This window comes from Sphaeroforma arctica, assembly GCF_001186125.1.
Source record: "Sphaeroforma arctica JP610 unplaced genomic scaffold supercont1.113, whole genome shotgun sequence".
Classification (NCBI taxonomy): Eukaryota; class Ichthyosporea; order Ichthyophonida; genus Sphaeroforma; species Sphaeroforma arctica.
Window position 1 is genome coordinate 82,869 of NW_014040445.1, and position 15,344 is coordinate 98,212.

Consider the following 15,344-nt stretch of genomic DNA (forward strand, 5'->3'; position numbering starts at 1 on the left):
TATATATATATTATATACATATATAATAATATATTATATATATATATGTGTGTGTGTGTGTGTGTGTGTGTTTATTTATATATATATATATATATATGAGTGTGTGTGTGTGTGTGTGTGGGTGGGTGTGTGTGTGTATGTACGTATATTGTGGTATGTTTTATTTATTGAATAGTACAGGGAGTAGTTGATGACTCCACTGGTAATTGCTACATGCCAGTAATCGACGAGGAGTGCCTTCAAAGTTTGCAGTGATTACAATTAAACGGCATATTGGTTTTGTCTACCCGTGTTGATAGGAACCATTGATCTACGATAGCAATGCGCAAGCACAATCTTGTATAGCACGTGTATGTGTATTTGTTTGACGCTCAAATTTCTGTCATCACACCATCTCGTTCTCATGAGTATCAATTGGATCACAAAAGCATGGTTCTTGAACGCTCCTATATGTTGCAAATAGGTACACAACAAATTTGAGAATTCCAAATCTTCAACCGAGCAGTTATAGGCTCGTGAGAAAGACAGTATATGTCTCATTTTTAATAATTCGTGTAATATCACGATGTGCTGTGCGATAGCGATCAGAATGATATCCAGCTGTGCCTCCAGTGGTTTGTAGCCAGACACCCGTTAGGGGTCGAGTACATGGAAATGAACTAATCGGCAGGTATGCTATGTTCGACCCGGTCACCAGAGACGAGAGGATTGTGGTGACAATTTCGATATGTTGAATTATATTGCAATTAAATCTGCACATCATAGTCATTTTATGAGAGATGGCCAATCTGTTCGACTCAAAGGTTGGAATGAAAACCTTTGCTTGCCAGCTTAGTACTGGATGATGTTAGGCCTGTCTTGCTCAGTGGCAATATGCTACAAAAATTTTAGTACTATACACTGATTAAGGTATAATTTATTTAGAGTGCGCTTGAGAAGTGATCGTGTAGTAAAAGAACAACCTTTCCATAGACCATTGAATCCGTTTCGGAGTCCTCGGCCATTTCAAGGAGTATCTCTCTTATTCTCAGCCGAATGAGCACCCTGCGGAGTAAGAAAGGGACGTAAAGATTAGTACTTAGAATACTGACAGAAAGTATGCTTTTGAACTCGTACACATATGTAGGTACATGCGCACTTACTTCGCATATGGATTTTTTCGTTGACCAGCGCTTTGCCCAGTTTTCAAGACGTTGTCTAAACACTCCAGGATGACGTGCGCCAGCCGGTCTTCTTGTCCAAGCAGACAGACAAGGGGATCGAGCACTCCAAGACTAACAATATGCTCAATGTGCGCTGGACTTGCCCCCGAAGTGAGGTTCGCCAAAGCCCAGACAGCCTCCTTCTGGGTGCGGAAAGGCTCAGTGGACGCCATTTTAACAAGAATCGGCAGTATGTCTTCGTCGAAAACGAGCTGTACCTGTGGCGTAGTGCCTGCTGTGATGTTGGACAGTGTCCAGCATGTCTCTTTACGGATGGCAGCGTGTTCATTCGTGAGAAGTTCTTTCAATGCCGGCAATGCGCCACAGTTGAGAACTTGCTGCGTCTGGTGATCTTCGCCAGTTGCGATGTTGCCGATCGTACGAAGAGCTGCAATTAAAGCATTTCATGCGCGATTAGATGATATCTGTGCACTGAGCTACTTTCGATAATAATACTTCCAATACAAACGCTACGAGACATTTTTTCAACATACGAATAGGATGCAGTATATGGTACATAATAGAGATACGCACCAGGTGTGACGACGTGCAGGGATTCGTGTTTGAGTAGATTTACTAGACGCTTAGTGATATCCAAGTCGAGGACTGCTTGTATCTTCTCATTCTCTCCATCCGTCAGATATGATAGTCCCCAACATATGTCTATAAGCACTTCCCTGTATAGGCAAGGTAGTGTATGATATAATCAGCTTTCAAGTGTACATGAGCGCGATGATGCAATCGAAACTCGGGCTAGTACAGGTGCGATCATACGGAATGTGGTGCTGCAGATTCATCGCACAGAACTGACGCTGTATTGTACAAGTCATGCAAAAAATAGAGCACTCAATATACCTGTCAGCTCGGTATATTAATGATTTGAAGATGGGAAGTGCCTCCTTCACCTGACACATGTCCACAGCTGGTTTACCTCGACATATGTTTGACAGAGTCCACGTCGCATTTCGGAGTAAAGACACGCGCTCAGTCGTGCGAAGTATCTCCAGAAGCGGAGGAAGACAGTTTGCCGCCAAAATCAAGTCTCGATACTCGGCACAAGTCCCGGCCACATTGCCTAAACCCCACACCGCTTGCTAAAAGAAAGACTTAAGCATGAGTTGTACAAAAAAACTTTCATATGACCAAGAAAACGGGTGAGTGTACATAGCATTTTGGCACTAGAGATGCATCAGAGAATGTGATGCCAATATCATACCTCTACGGTTTGGACATCGTTTGACTTCAAGAGATGAATAAACGCAGGAACTCCGCCCGCCTCAATGACCAACTTGGCGTGGCTTTGAGAGTCCGACGCTAAATTTGTCAAACACCAGGCCTGTGATACAGTATTCGTAAAAATTGTGTTGGAGTACTAATGGAGCGCGCCGAATTCTAAACACATATCAAAGAATCTGTTATGAATTCAAACCTGCGTATTGCTGGGGGTTCTCACCGTTTCGAATTGAAGTCCGGGGAGATCATCTGCTAACATGAACCGAAGGAGATCCGGGAGGATACCCGTTGCCACCACCTGTGCAACTGGAGGGCTGCGCTCGTGTGAGAGCAGTTTTCGTAGTTGTTGTGCGGCCCGCATGCGCACAGCATTTGCATTGTGCAAGTTTCCCGCAGCTCGTAGGTCGTTTACAATTGCCGGAAGCAGAGCATCCAGTTGCTGGTCGAATGTATTTCCAGAACTCGGACTTTGTGTTCCACTTGGGGCTGTGAGAAGTTAACGTTAGACAAAGAAAAAGGTATATCATTACTATCATGTAACGAGTACAAATAGTAGAGAGTATAAGACTGCCACTTGTATTCTGAGATCGTTTATGCTATTGCCTTCCAAATATGACAAAAAAAACTGGGATTTGGTGTATTTCACTAGAGGCTGTGAAAGGCTGCATACATAGTAGAATACGAGTATATAAAAGAAGATGTGATTCAAGGCTCGAAACGAGTAGAACTGCGACCTGAGCCACGAGAAATTTCATATGTAGTGTATTGCTGTCCATACACTGCGCGGGATACTCATCCGAGATAAGTAGTTTGCTGACAAGAAAGATACCAAAATGTCAGTTACAAAAACTTAAGGGTCGCTACACATACCAATGCAGCTTATTTTCCTTCTCTCGCACATGGCCTGGTCTCTGACATGCTGTCTCTTTAACCGGACGGACCGATTTACATGAGCAGCGATTGCGGTCCAGTGAGTCGAGCTCGTCTGCCGAGTATAAAACAGTCAATACACAAGGCGGTCGTGCTACGATTTGAATAATTTGTGATCGAAACCAGACACTCATCACCTAGAAAATACTGATCCAATAGGTCGCCATTCAACTGTCCCATACACCGGACATGCGATCATGTGTTTGCAATGGAGGTGAAACATATACTGGTCCGGCATCATGGTGCTACCTTACCTGTCTGGGTGGAGCGAAAATCCGCTCAATATTTTCACCGCTTCCTGTTCTTGCTGGAACGTTTTGATGTATTGTGGGCAGTGTCGCACGCGTTGATATTGCCCCACTTCTTCCTGGTATCTCCATGGGGTGGCTGCTGAAAAGTTGATGAACTGTTGTCAGGGCTGTTCAAAATGTGTGTGCACTGTTAAAAAGTGCATATTCTAAACAAGATAAATACACATTTTCTTTTCACTCTGGTGTATCTACCTTTCTGAAGTCGCTTTGTCGAACAGCACGACAGTTGGAGTTTCAATTGTTCGTGATGCAGTATCTGACACTTTCATGTTTGCCATTGTATTTGTTAAGTTATCTGTACTTACATCCGCGGGACCTGTTGTTTTTGATGACAAAGACCTCGTTCCAGAACACATACTGCTACCAGTACCGGAGCTCCCTGCTGACATTCTTAAATGCTATCACAATGTCGTGCTTGTAGTATGGGGAATAGCCTTATCTATCCCCATCAGGTTCATATTTTTGATAGAAGTTGAGTCGGGTTGGGGTTTTCTTGAAATAAATCTCATGCTGTATTGTTAAAAAAGGTTTTTATAAAAACAATTGTCAATATTTAGATGCTTTTAGTGCCAGAACATATTTGCTAAAACAGGCTCTGGGATACATAAATATATAAATATACATATGTACATATACATTCCAATGCGACTTGTAAGCAATAACAAGCAGTAACAAGCAGTAACAAGCAATAACAAGCAGCAAACACCATGTCGACATTCAAGCCTCCTCAGGAAATGCCACCTCCAGGTTAGTATGGCGTAACGAGTAAATCATCTAGTACTAGCATTTGTAAGTGTATTCTGGAATGACTCAACAGGTGGTGTGTAGATATTTTATAGGCAGTGTGTGAACAAGCAATATGTCGACATTCAAGCCGCCTCAGGAAATACCACCTCCAGATTAGTATGGCATATTGAGTATACCACCAAGTACTAGAAATATAAGTGTATTCTGGGGTGACCAACAGGTAGTCAAGGTGTTCTCTACTATATTTCACTCCTGCCACCTTGTATCATTTACTACACCTTGGTATTACATACATGAGTACCTAAAAAGTGTAGATAAAATGGCTAGTCGCAGACGATAGTAACTATCTGCGTTTATTATTGTGCGCTTATACGTGTGACGCTAAGACAATACAAACGTATGGGCTACAACTGAGATGCGGAGTTGAGATAAATGATTTCGGAGACGATATTTGCATACTTCTTTAATTACAGTCTGCCAACTCTTTTTCTTGATGAGAATACTATATTGTACTTCCGGTCCTTTCTTGTCCAACAGATTCTGCACTTCCGTCATACATGTTCGTTCTGCACAGTGAGATGGCACACTGTTTTTTTGTGGTGAGTGCGTTCAATCTTAATTTATTCGCTTAGCAGGTTTCTGTGAGGATATAAGCGCTTGCAGTGGCTAGCTAATCAAATACAGAGTACTTATGGGGAAATATATACTCTGCCAAGTTGTGCTTGGCGCTTCAGCCTTAGACGTTGTAATGAACTTACCACGGCTTTGGAAGACAGATATCCCTCGAGATTCCCGTACAGGTGGAAGGTTTTGTATGTAATTGTACAGTTTGATTTTTATAATTAAAGGTGGCTTTGCTTCGGTCGATTTCAAACGTAATCTGCCCAGACGCGGACCCCAGGGAACGACGATCTTTGCTATGGGAGCAGTAGCAATGGTCGGTGGATTGTACTTCATGGGTCAGGAAAATCGTAAGCGAAGGTATGCTGCTATGAACTATCGATCTGTCTGCAATGATAAATTATGATGGATTGTGCAGTGTAATGATATTATATCAAGATTCTAGAATTATATACAAAATACATGTATGTATATATACCGACGCGTTTGTTTTTAAATTCACTCACTCACTCACTCACTCATATACATTTATATATATATATACATATATATATATATATATTTACATATTTACACATATATTTATATATTTGTATGTATGTCTGTCTGTATGCATATATAGATATATAAATATATATATAATTATATTTATATTTATATATATAGGTGTGTGTGTGTGTGTGTGTGTGTGTGTGTGTGTACTATATGGATATACATACATATGGATATATATATATAGTACGTATGCATGTATACTTGTAGAAGCACATGGATCTGCATATATCCTGTAAAAATGGATGCGCTGGCTTGGTACTATGTGCGATATGTTTTCTGCGTTCGCTACAGTGCTGCCATATTGGTCGGAGAGCCGCTGTATTCTGTTTGTGGTTAGGATAAACGCATGCGCGTTTGAAGTGGAAGCAGAGTTTTTGTTTAACTAATTTGGGTGATCATTTTGTTATTTACGCTAACTTGGCTACTTTACGTCAGTATTATGTCTGTAGTACTCGGCGTGCGGCTCACTTGGTGTTCTGATCTCCAAATTTGTCAAATAAAGTTTGAAGTTGAGCGTATAGGTTACCGACCTGTGGTAGAAGTATTTGAATGAAACACTGATTCGATACGTTCCAATCTGTACTGAACGCCTCTGTGCCGCTAGATTGAGAGTGTGTCTATTGTCGGCCTGTTGTAAAAATCTGGAAGAATTCCATTGTTTTTCGCCTCCGAATACTTAAAAGAGTCGTCCCAGGAACTACACAACTGAAATATTGATCCGAACTAATTAATTTTGCGCCGGCCGCTTTTATGTATAGTATACATCTGCCTCTATATACGATTCGATCGAAAGGTGTTTCACTTCTCATCTACGTGTCACCTTAGTGCGGCTCATTTCTTACTTCAGTTCCAATTCTTGAATGGTATTCCCGTTTTCTTGTTTCAAATACTGAAGTGTGGCATTGTAAAGCTTGTAGTGTATTTTGATTTGGGTCATCGAGGCTGTACAGTGCTTCTGAATTGTTCACGCAGTACTCGATAGATCATTAGGAGGGAGTGGATTTTGTTTTGAGAATGTACTATTGAACACCGCGTATTGCGATTTGTACACTTTTAATGGTTTGTGTAAATTCGAATGTGACATATTCCTTTATACTCAACATAGTACTAGTTTCAGGTGTATGCTCGAGTTCCATTCGAATAGGTCAATTTGAGCTAACGAACTTGTCGCTATTCGTATATTTCAATATGGGGTTTTTTTAATAGATGATTTTACCTCATCTTACTTCATTGTTTCCCCTCGTGTATAATTAGGAGACTAAAGCTGGAGAAGGTGGCCAACAGAATCGCCATCATCCCTTTGCTACAGGCTGAAGAGGACAGAAGGTACAGTAGTGCTGGTACAGTGATATGTTGTCCCTTCGCACAGAATTTGTGTCTTTTGTAATATTTGGTGTCACTGTTAACATATACTTCTGCTGTTTGTTTCGTCATCGCGGGGATCGGAAGTGGTATTCAACATGCTCACCAACAATTTGACGTTTTTCTCTAGATTTTTGCGTGAGAAAACGAAGTTCCTTGCCGATGAGAAGATTCTGATGGAAGGTGTTCCCGGTTACGTTCCAGGGGAGCACTGGTACCACACAGACCGATTCGTCCCACACACGAAAGTCGCAATCCTCGGAGAGATTCCCTAGACACTGCATCGAATTTTGCAGTAAAGTTTGCGTACTAGAAGAAATTTTTGCCGTTGTTCCTTGGTCCAGTATAATCATCATCAATTGATCAGTTCAGGCTGCATGTTGTGACGAGAAGCTTTCATTTTGCATCGAAATGAAAATCCAAGTATTCAAATAAACAAATCGGCACAATATAGACTACTCCTCATTTCTGTTATTCAATTAGTATTTTAGTTTAGCTTTTACAGCCAGCTGTTTGAAGTTTATATGTAACTGATCTTTTTTACTATAGATGCATGTACAATGCCGATGCATAACCTCTCGTAAATTCTCAAAACGGCAGCAATCCAATCATAGAGTAAAGTATATTTATAATATATACTTTCAAAGAGTAAATGTCAGCAGGCGACGCTGCTCAATAGCAAGAGTATAGCCCATTTTTATACAGAGGACATATACGTGGCTGGCGAGCTACAACATAAGCAGCATCAGCATTTTGCATTTAGGCCAATTTTAATATGCTCCTGCCATATAGAAGACGCACCGATGGTATGCAGATAGATATTACCAATGAAATAAAAGCAGCTCGTAAGTCCGCTTTATTGAGAAGTATACCCGCCTATTGAGAAGCCTGTGGTATATATAGGAGTACACGTCGCGAATGAATCTACTGTAGCGTAACAGATGATGCTGCTCATAATTATTCAATACATGAATCAAAACATATCTTTGGTTCGATAGAACGCAGCACAACATGCTCATTATTTGGCCTCAAAACACCCCTTGCGAATTGTCTATAATCTTTTTCGAGTTTTCTTTTATGAGATATTGATTTGCTCGGCGCTGGAAAGTCCCAGATTCAATGTCTTGAATAATTTCAATCAGTAACTCTCAACACACTCACCGAAGTACCATAGTAGATGAAAAAAAGCAAATATAAGAGTAAGATGCGAGTACGAGCAGTACATGGTGCCTGCATTTTTATGAAAACTTAACGCAACTACCTACAATCGTCTTTCCGCTTCTGTGCTATAAATTCGTATGCAAACTAGATAGTCCGCCGCAGCTTTGCACTCTCACGAATAACCTAGAAAGACAATAATCAAACATAGTTCGCAATAGCGTAACCGATGAGACCGCACACTATTTTCATTTGTAAGGTACAATACAGATCTGATTTATTGATATGCTCGGGCTGTGGACCGTGATTCCAGCTATATACAACAAACTCTTTCTCGGCCATCATTCTCCCCCGTTGCCCCGATCCCTCCTCTCACAGCAGAATCTCTCTTTAACACGAGTGTATCAACAACCGCCCTCCTTGAACACCTTGCTTGACCATTGCGCCAAATAAGAATATGCTCGCCATTGCCATATACTCTGCGAAGACAACCATTCGAATCCCGTCTAAAACGCCAATCCATCTTAGTAACATAATCACAGTTTACCGCAATCAAAGGCATATGCCCACCGGATTAATCTTTCCATAAACACTGAACAAATAGTGTCACTCTATGCTATCAATTTTGCTTCGCACCGAATATTGGTATACGATTTCAAGAACAGCTAGAAATTTCCGAAATACTACTCTTACGAATATATAGCCCTCTCACCCTGTGGTAAACCGAGCCATACCCTAATTTTACAGTCGAATCCCTTAATTCAATCGACCTCTATTTCGCAATAACTACTATTAGAATATAGTAGCACAGGCGCAGTCGGAACGTTTTTTTACCGTTCTTTCGCCATAATTACTTTCCTACACAACGAGAAGCATCGCTCGACTAGGACCAAAGACGTGTTTGAGTCAGTTTGTCAATATCAATATTTTACAAGACCAACAATACTACTCTCCTAGATATTACACCCCGCGATTGAGGCATTATAAGCACACTATATACTCGCTCTTTCACTCGATGCGAAGTCATAAAAGTCTTCATGATAAGATTTAATCGTCATGCACCGGTAACTAGACAACACTTGGCAAATCATCCATCTAGTACACAAAACACAAGAAAGACAACAAGCTAGAAAATGTACCATAACTGCGTATTGACAAAAATCAAGCCGCATCACTAAGTCAAGCTAGAAAACGTACCATTAATAACAAAAGCGACGCATTTTCCATAGTATAATACGTACATGTACTTATCTCGACAGTTGTCGTATAGCTACATAATTCACATTCTACATTGACCACATACGAAACGTCTACACTTTCGCGCTATATAGAATAACTTTTCAAGTTAGGTTTGATATTTACTGCCAAGGATTGAGCCTACATTAGTACTTTGGAAACCCAAAAATAAACTAAATCAATAAATGCGTCCTGTGGGGGAAAACATCATAAACAAACTAAGAATCGACAACAACGGTAGACACCCGGTATGTGTTTTACGTGCATGCCTATAGATGCATTCAAAATATCCAACAAGAACACACCTATGGAGAGTCCCCTAATGAACACCAGGTAATACTCAGCGAGATCATTTTAATGAAATAGATTAAAACTTCATCAAGTGAGGGTACTGTCCTTTCTTCAATGAGAAGGTGGCAGCCAAGTATGACTTCATCATGGGCTCCTTGGCGATCGCGCTAATAATGGCGCTATCAACCTCCTTTTGGTCGGAGACACGACTGGCAGCAGGGGCCTTCTTCTCCTGCAACGCAACGTTCACAACATTATGTATACGAGTATCGAGTGAGTGTAAGCGCAACAAATCGATTCCCATTAAATATACCCAAAAAAACCCCGCTTCCATGGAACAAGTACCTATAACATATATTTAAATCATTGTACCTTATCTCCGGTTGCGAAGAACTTCTTCTCCGACTTCTCGGTGGCACCGGTAGAGGGACGTGCAAAGTATGCATCATCGAACTTGTCAGCAACACTCACACCAGAGATGTCGATGGAAGTGGACGTGGCAATAACGTAAGCCTGGTTAATGCGACGAAGGGGTACTCCGTTGATCTTGAAGGGTCCAGTCACAAGTAATAAGCCACTAGCCAATTGCTTGAGGAAGACGACACGCTGCGCATGTGAATGAAATATTACTATGGATCAGTCACAAAATCTAGTTCTTATAATTTATACTAATACATTGTAAGAATCACATAGACTGCATTTCAAAAATAGAGTAGACCTCTATCACGAAATATTACCCTAATAGTATATTTGTTACGTGATGCGAAAACGTACCTTTCCACGGTTAGGTCCGGAGAGACAGATTAATACGGTTCCGGGGGTGATGGAGGCACGAAGCTTGGCAGCCTTGGCGTGCTTGCGGTTTACAAGAGGACGAGGGGTATCCTCGGTGGCGTAGAAACGGCTCTCCTTTTGTAGGGGAACGGTACGTGTCTTACCATTCTTATCACCGCCAATTTCCTTGGTCTTAGTGGTCGCAGGCGCAGCCTTCTCAGTGTTCTGAGTAGTCTTTTTGCGACGGTACAAGGCACGCTTCTTGTATACGGCGGCCCGACCGAGGCGGTTTACGCCAAAGGCCAAGTTTGAGTTTCTGGGTGCGTGATCAACCATGGTTTCCCTAAGTAATATAACGCGCAAACGAACGGATGTGTATTAGTATCTATTTGGTTCTTCGATACCTCACCTTGTCAATCGTGGTCGTGAACTAGAAGCTGTTATCATCAATATTTGATATGAAATGCAACGCGTATATATATATATATATATATATATATATATATATATATATATATATATACTAGCTACCTTAACTACAGACGCACAGGGTGACCATCAACAATCTCGGATCCTTTGCAAAAGATTCCTAGACAAATTCGCTAATCTACGTGCATTGCTTCTAGTTGGCTAATAAGTTATATTGCTTCCGGTAAACCTTCGATCTTTTTCATTTTTCTACATGACCGCCCGTCAATGCATTCGTTGACTAGGGTGTTGCATGCCTGGCATCTCTTTCAACTCAATATGAACCAAGGAGTAGTTATTTCATCAGAACCCATCGAAAATACATCTTACGCATGTACCGTAATAGTATATTGATTTGCCTATATGCTAAACATGCCTAACTGTTTCACCGACATCTTCGCCTGTATTTGCTAACAAGCATGCCTGAATCGTCTCCACCTTCCGACTATATTCGTACGAATCTACATTCTATGTCTGGTTGGGCGAAATCGAGTGCATCTTTTGCAGCGTTCACAACTGCTATTCCTAATACTACGGTAAGATAACCCTTTCGCCAGATATGAGTCGTGTAACCAGATGCACTATTCGCACTTGTGTAACTCGACATACCAGTTGCGAAAGAGGCAGGCGATCTGGCAATACAATCGAGTGTTATAATTCCCAATGACCACATGCACGTTTACCATCCAAAATACACGAGATATTCGGATTAATTTTTTTTTCCCTGGACCAACCAGGAGTAGGTATTGCAGTTGCTGTAGAATTTGGTTTTACGTTTTCCGGGCGCATACCATCGCTTAGTCGGATTTGGGTAAAAACAATCAGTACACTTTCTTTCCTGATCCCTTTTGGACGATGCTTTAGTTTCTCATCTGTAGTAGGCTTTATTCCGTATGTGACGAAATAATCGAATTTTGAGTCACTGGTCGCATGTGTGCTCTCAAATGGCTCTATATTAATGATACTACACGTTTCAAGCTATAAGATATTCAGTTTAAACAAACCGCTCCCTCTTTTTACTAGAGCTTAGAAAATTAGCAAATATGCCTCCTAAGCCCGACCCCAGCGAAATCAAATACGGTACGTCAACCTCTTACTGCACGTTAGAGGGCAAGTATATGCAATAGTTACACATAAGGAGAAGCGTATATCGCCACCAAAGTTTGACGGAAAAATACTCAGCACGTCAGCAGTGTCCCAATTACCACAGCCAACATCGATTGCCACATACTTGTGCAACACCATAGCCACGTATATGTGCTACACTATTGCCTCATACATATGCAACACTATGTCAAGCAACGAAAATGGATGCGGTTTGATTGCTATGATGACATATCGAATTCCTCGTTCCGTATACAGGAGAATATGCACGGCTCGCGCCAGCTACTCTTTATGACGATCGAATTCTTACTGAGCCATCGCATCGCATGTATATGTGCATTTTACAACTCGGAACTCTCGCATTGACATAATGCGTATATATAACATGATATACAATAACAAACCACGGCTTGGCATGGCGTGACCAGAACAGCAGATTGTACTCTTTATTTTCATTTTACAACGGCTAAGTATATATATGTATATGTTATCATATTAAACAGTCGTGCTTCGTGCCGTCGGAGGAGAGGTAGCAGCCGCCGCCACACTTGCCCCAAAGATTGGTCCCCTAGGTCTTTCACCCAAAAAGATTGGAGATGATATCTGCAAGGCCACTAAGGATTGGAAGGGTCTTAAGGTATTGTTATTTTCACATCAACATTTCACTGCATGCAATATACTTTTTCGGTTCTGATTGAATTATATTGGTACATAGCGAGTTGTACCTCACGATAAACAACTTTATTATACTAAGTGAGTAGCACTTTTATTGAATGTTTGCTGCCGTAATTGTTTGTCACAGGTGACTGTTGAGCTTGCCATCCAAAATCGTCAAGCCACAGTTCGCATTATTCCCGCCGCCTCTTCATTGATCATGAGAGCGCTTAAGGAGCCCGTGCGTGACCGCAAAAAGGAAAAGAATAGTAAGTTACTCACATGCACATATATCTGCCTATACTTCATACTCAGTGGGCAATTTTGGTTTGCTACTGCAAGAACAAAGTTGCACACGTGTAGTCGTGAGAATTATCTCGGTGTGCAAAATGGGTTACTTTTCACTTGTATAGTTATTATTTATCGGAGAGGGGGTTTGAGCGCTACTCTATTCATCTCTAGTTTAGGTGATTAATAAGAGGCTACAGACGACCTCTACGGGGTCTTACAATTCAATCTGTCCATCAGGATGATCCATACGTCATTCTGAACAGCTGAATCGCTGTGGAATTGAGGATTTTTGCCTTCTGGATTGTATCTAAGATAGCTGCCTATTTGATAATGCCAGTAGTCACATGCTTGTTTGAGTACAATATCGAAGAAAAATCCTATTGATTTTTTATCTCTGTTCTTCTTTCCGTAGTCATCCACGATGGTGACATTCCCTTCGATGAGATTCTAGAGATTGCCCGTGCTATGCGTGAGCGATCCATGGCACGTGAGTTATCTGGAACTGTCAAGGAGATTCTAGGTACATGCCAGTCCATTGGTTGCACAATTGACGGTGAGGATCCTCATGACGTTATCGACGAGATTAAGTCTGGTGAGCGCGAGGTACCTGCTAAATAAATGAACAGGTCTCTATATCGCCAATCTACTAGTAGCAGAAGTTGTGTATTTTTGTGTATAATATATATATGAGATACGTCAAACATGTTACTGTGCTATATATTTTTATTGCTTCTCTACGAAATATAATAGCAAATAGGTATGTCGAATATGTATAAATCGTCGCACAGTTTGTTTCCTTGATTGTGCAATGACAAGAGGCTGGAATTAATGGGCACCATTATGATTACACGGTTAAAAACTTCATCTTGATATGATATCGAGTAATATTGAGTCTAAAACAGAAGTGGATGGTCCCTACTAGGGATTGAAACAAACGACGTGCAATGTTCATATACGGCTTTAGCCGAAACATATGCTTGTATATAATCGCTTCAATATCATGCTGAAAGCCCTGCAAAGAGTAGTCGTCTCGGTTCACAAAGTATGTTTGTATTTCAACAGCAATACTTCACATATCTTTGGTGGATAAAGATATTCAACATATTTATTATCTGCTTATATTCTTGCAAGTCGTGGAACTATGTAGCGATTCCACAAATTGATTCAGTTCACGGGTATCAATCCTCAAGCTCCTCTAAGACGTATTTTCGTTCGGCTGCCGGATTGAAGACAAGAATTGTATATATGTGAGTTTTCCAGTCACATAGCATTTGAAACAACGTATGTGCCTCCGTCAGTATACGGAATATAAAGTTGGGTATGGGCAAGAATGAATACCTTCAGCTGTCTCCACCGGATGTCGCTCTCGTAGTTTTGATTTCAGAACTCTGCAATGGCGGGAAACTCGATACTTTTAGCTGACTGCTAGAGTATACTGCACAGAAACACGTCGAATGTAAAAATGGTACACTTTTCGATGCAATGAAAGACTTTTCATTTCTGATACAATATTTTCCCAATTTGTAGCTTTGTTTTGTATCTCATGATCAACGTATATCCTGAGTGTACAGCATCGCAATATATTCAGAGAAGAACGTTCACATATTCTATTTTGATTGGAAATTGCATTACGCAAACGACCGTCTCCAGGTCCGTGCATACCTAATACGTCTGAAAAGATTGCTTAAGTTGCGTTGTGTGGATATCAGCACAGCCACGTGTTTTCTGAAGGCCGCGGAGAGAACATTGAATTGTGCTGTGCTTAACTCATTGATTGACACTAGCTTTGAATTACACTTGTCGAACTGTTCAAACCTGTGTCAATTTTGGTGGTATGCAACATGAGTGGGACAACATGAGCCGCTTATTAGCTCTAGTGATACGACTGTACATGAACGCCGCAGAAAGCATATTGAACTGTGATAAGATTTGAATTCCACAAATCAATTTTGGTAGAATTTTTCATGATTGGGACGACAATATGAGTCGTTGCTAGCCTCCCTATGTACAACTGTCCATGAACGCCCCATACATGTTTATACTGTGCTGTATTCAACTCGATGATTGACACTAGCTTTTGTATTATAATTGTCAAACTGTTTAAACCTGTGTCAATTTTGGCGGCAGGCAAATGAGTGAGACAACAGCATTAGTCATTGCTTTACTCTAGTAGTACGACTGAACACGAACGCCTCAGACAACATGTTGAACTGTGCCGTATTTAACTGACTAGCTCTAATTTGCAGTCTTGGAGACCTGTGTCAATTTGTAGTATACATTATGAGTAGGACAACAGCATCAGTTGTTGCATATGTCTAGTAGTACGACTGTAGTGAGCTTAGCATAGAAAACACTCAAGTGTGTTGTCACGAACTTGTTGATTAGCACAAGCTTATATATATATATA

At 40.9% G+C, this 15,344-nt stretch overlaps 4 protein-coding genes across 5 annotated transcripts; 2 read left to right on the top strand and 2 right to left on the bottom strand.

The window, feature by feature from the left end:
- Nucleotides 1-926: 926 nt before the first annotated feature.
- Nucleotides 927-4,065, bottom strand: SARC_02498 (the record flags this gene model as incomplete). Of its 2 annotated transcripts, none has more annotated exons than XM_014303742.1 (8): nucleotides 927-1,590; nucleotides 1,737-1,879; nucleotides 2,058-2,296; nucleotides 2,419-2,538; nucleotides 2,656-2,921; nucleotides 3,306-3,420; nucleotides 3,620-3,752; nucleotides 3,869-4,065. In XM_014303742.1, 8 exons carry the CDS (start codon nucleotides 4,063-4,065, stop codon nucleotides 1,139-1,141), a joined length of 1,665 nt encoding a protein of 554 aa, XP_014159217.1. In that variant the 3' UTR covers nucleotides 927-1,138. The 2 variants fall into 2 exon arrangements, with proteins under 2 accessions (XP_014159217.1, XP_014159218.1); XM_014303743.1 differs by having other exon boundaries at nucleotides 3,620-3,755.
- Nucleotides 4,066-4,272: 207 nt separating this feature from the next.
- Nucleotides 4,273-7,425, top strand: SARC_02499 (hypothetical protein). Its single transcript, XM_014303744.1, has 4 exons — nucleotides 4,273-4,423; nucleotides 5,272-5,404; nucleotides 6,854-6,925; nucleotides 7,092-7,425. Exons 1-4 carry the CDS (start codon nucleotides 4,384-4,386, stop codon nucleotides 7,234-7,236), a joined length of 390 nt encoding a protein of 129 aa, XP_014159219.1. The 5' UTR covers nucleotides 4,273-4,383; the 3' UTR covers nucleotides 7,237-7,425.
- A 2,070-nt stretch (nucleotides 7,426-9,495) lies between these two features.
- On the bottom strand, nucleotides 9,496-11,542 carry SARC_02500 (large subunit ribosomal protein L6e). The gene is made up of 4 exons (XM_014303745.1): nucleotides 11,498-11,542; nucleotides 10,421-10,763; nucleotides 10,019-10,252; nucleotides 9,496-9,878 (listed from the first exon to the last, which is right to left on the bottom strand). The coding sequence occupies exons 2-4, from the start codon at nucleotides 10,754-10,756 to the stop codon at nucleotides 9,723-9,725; spliced, it is 726 nt and encodes a 241-aa protein (XP_014159220.1). The 5' UTR covers nucleotides 10,757-10,763; nucleotides 11,498-11,542; the 3' UTR covers nucleotides 9,496-9,722.
- Nucleotides 11,543-11,880: 338 nt separating this feature from the next.
- Nucleotides 11,881-13,579, top strand: SARC_02501 (60S ribosomal protein L12). The gene is made up of 4 exons (XM_014303746.1): nucleotides 11,881-11,968; nucleotides 12,496-12,629; nucleotides 12,795-12,915; nucleotides 13,350-13,579. Exons 1-4 carry the CDS (start codon nucleotides 11,932-11,934, stop codon nucleotides 13,553-13,555), a joined length of 498 nt encoding a protein of 165 aa, XP_014159221.1. The 5' UTR covers nucleotides 11,881-11,931; the 3' UTR covers nucleotides 13,556-13,579.
- Nucleotides 13,580-15,344: the final 1,765 nt, after the last annotated feature.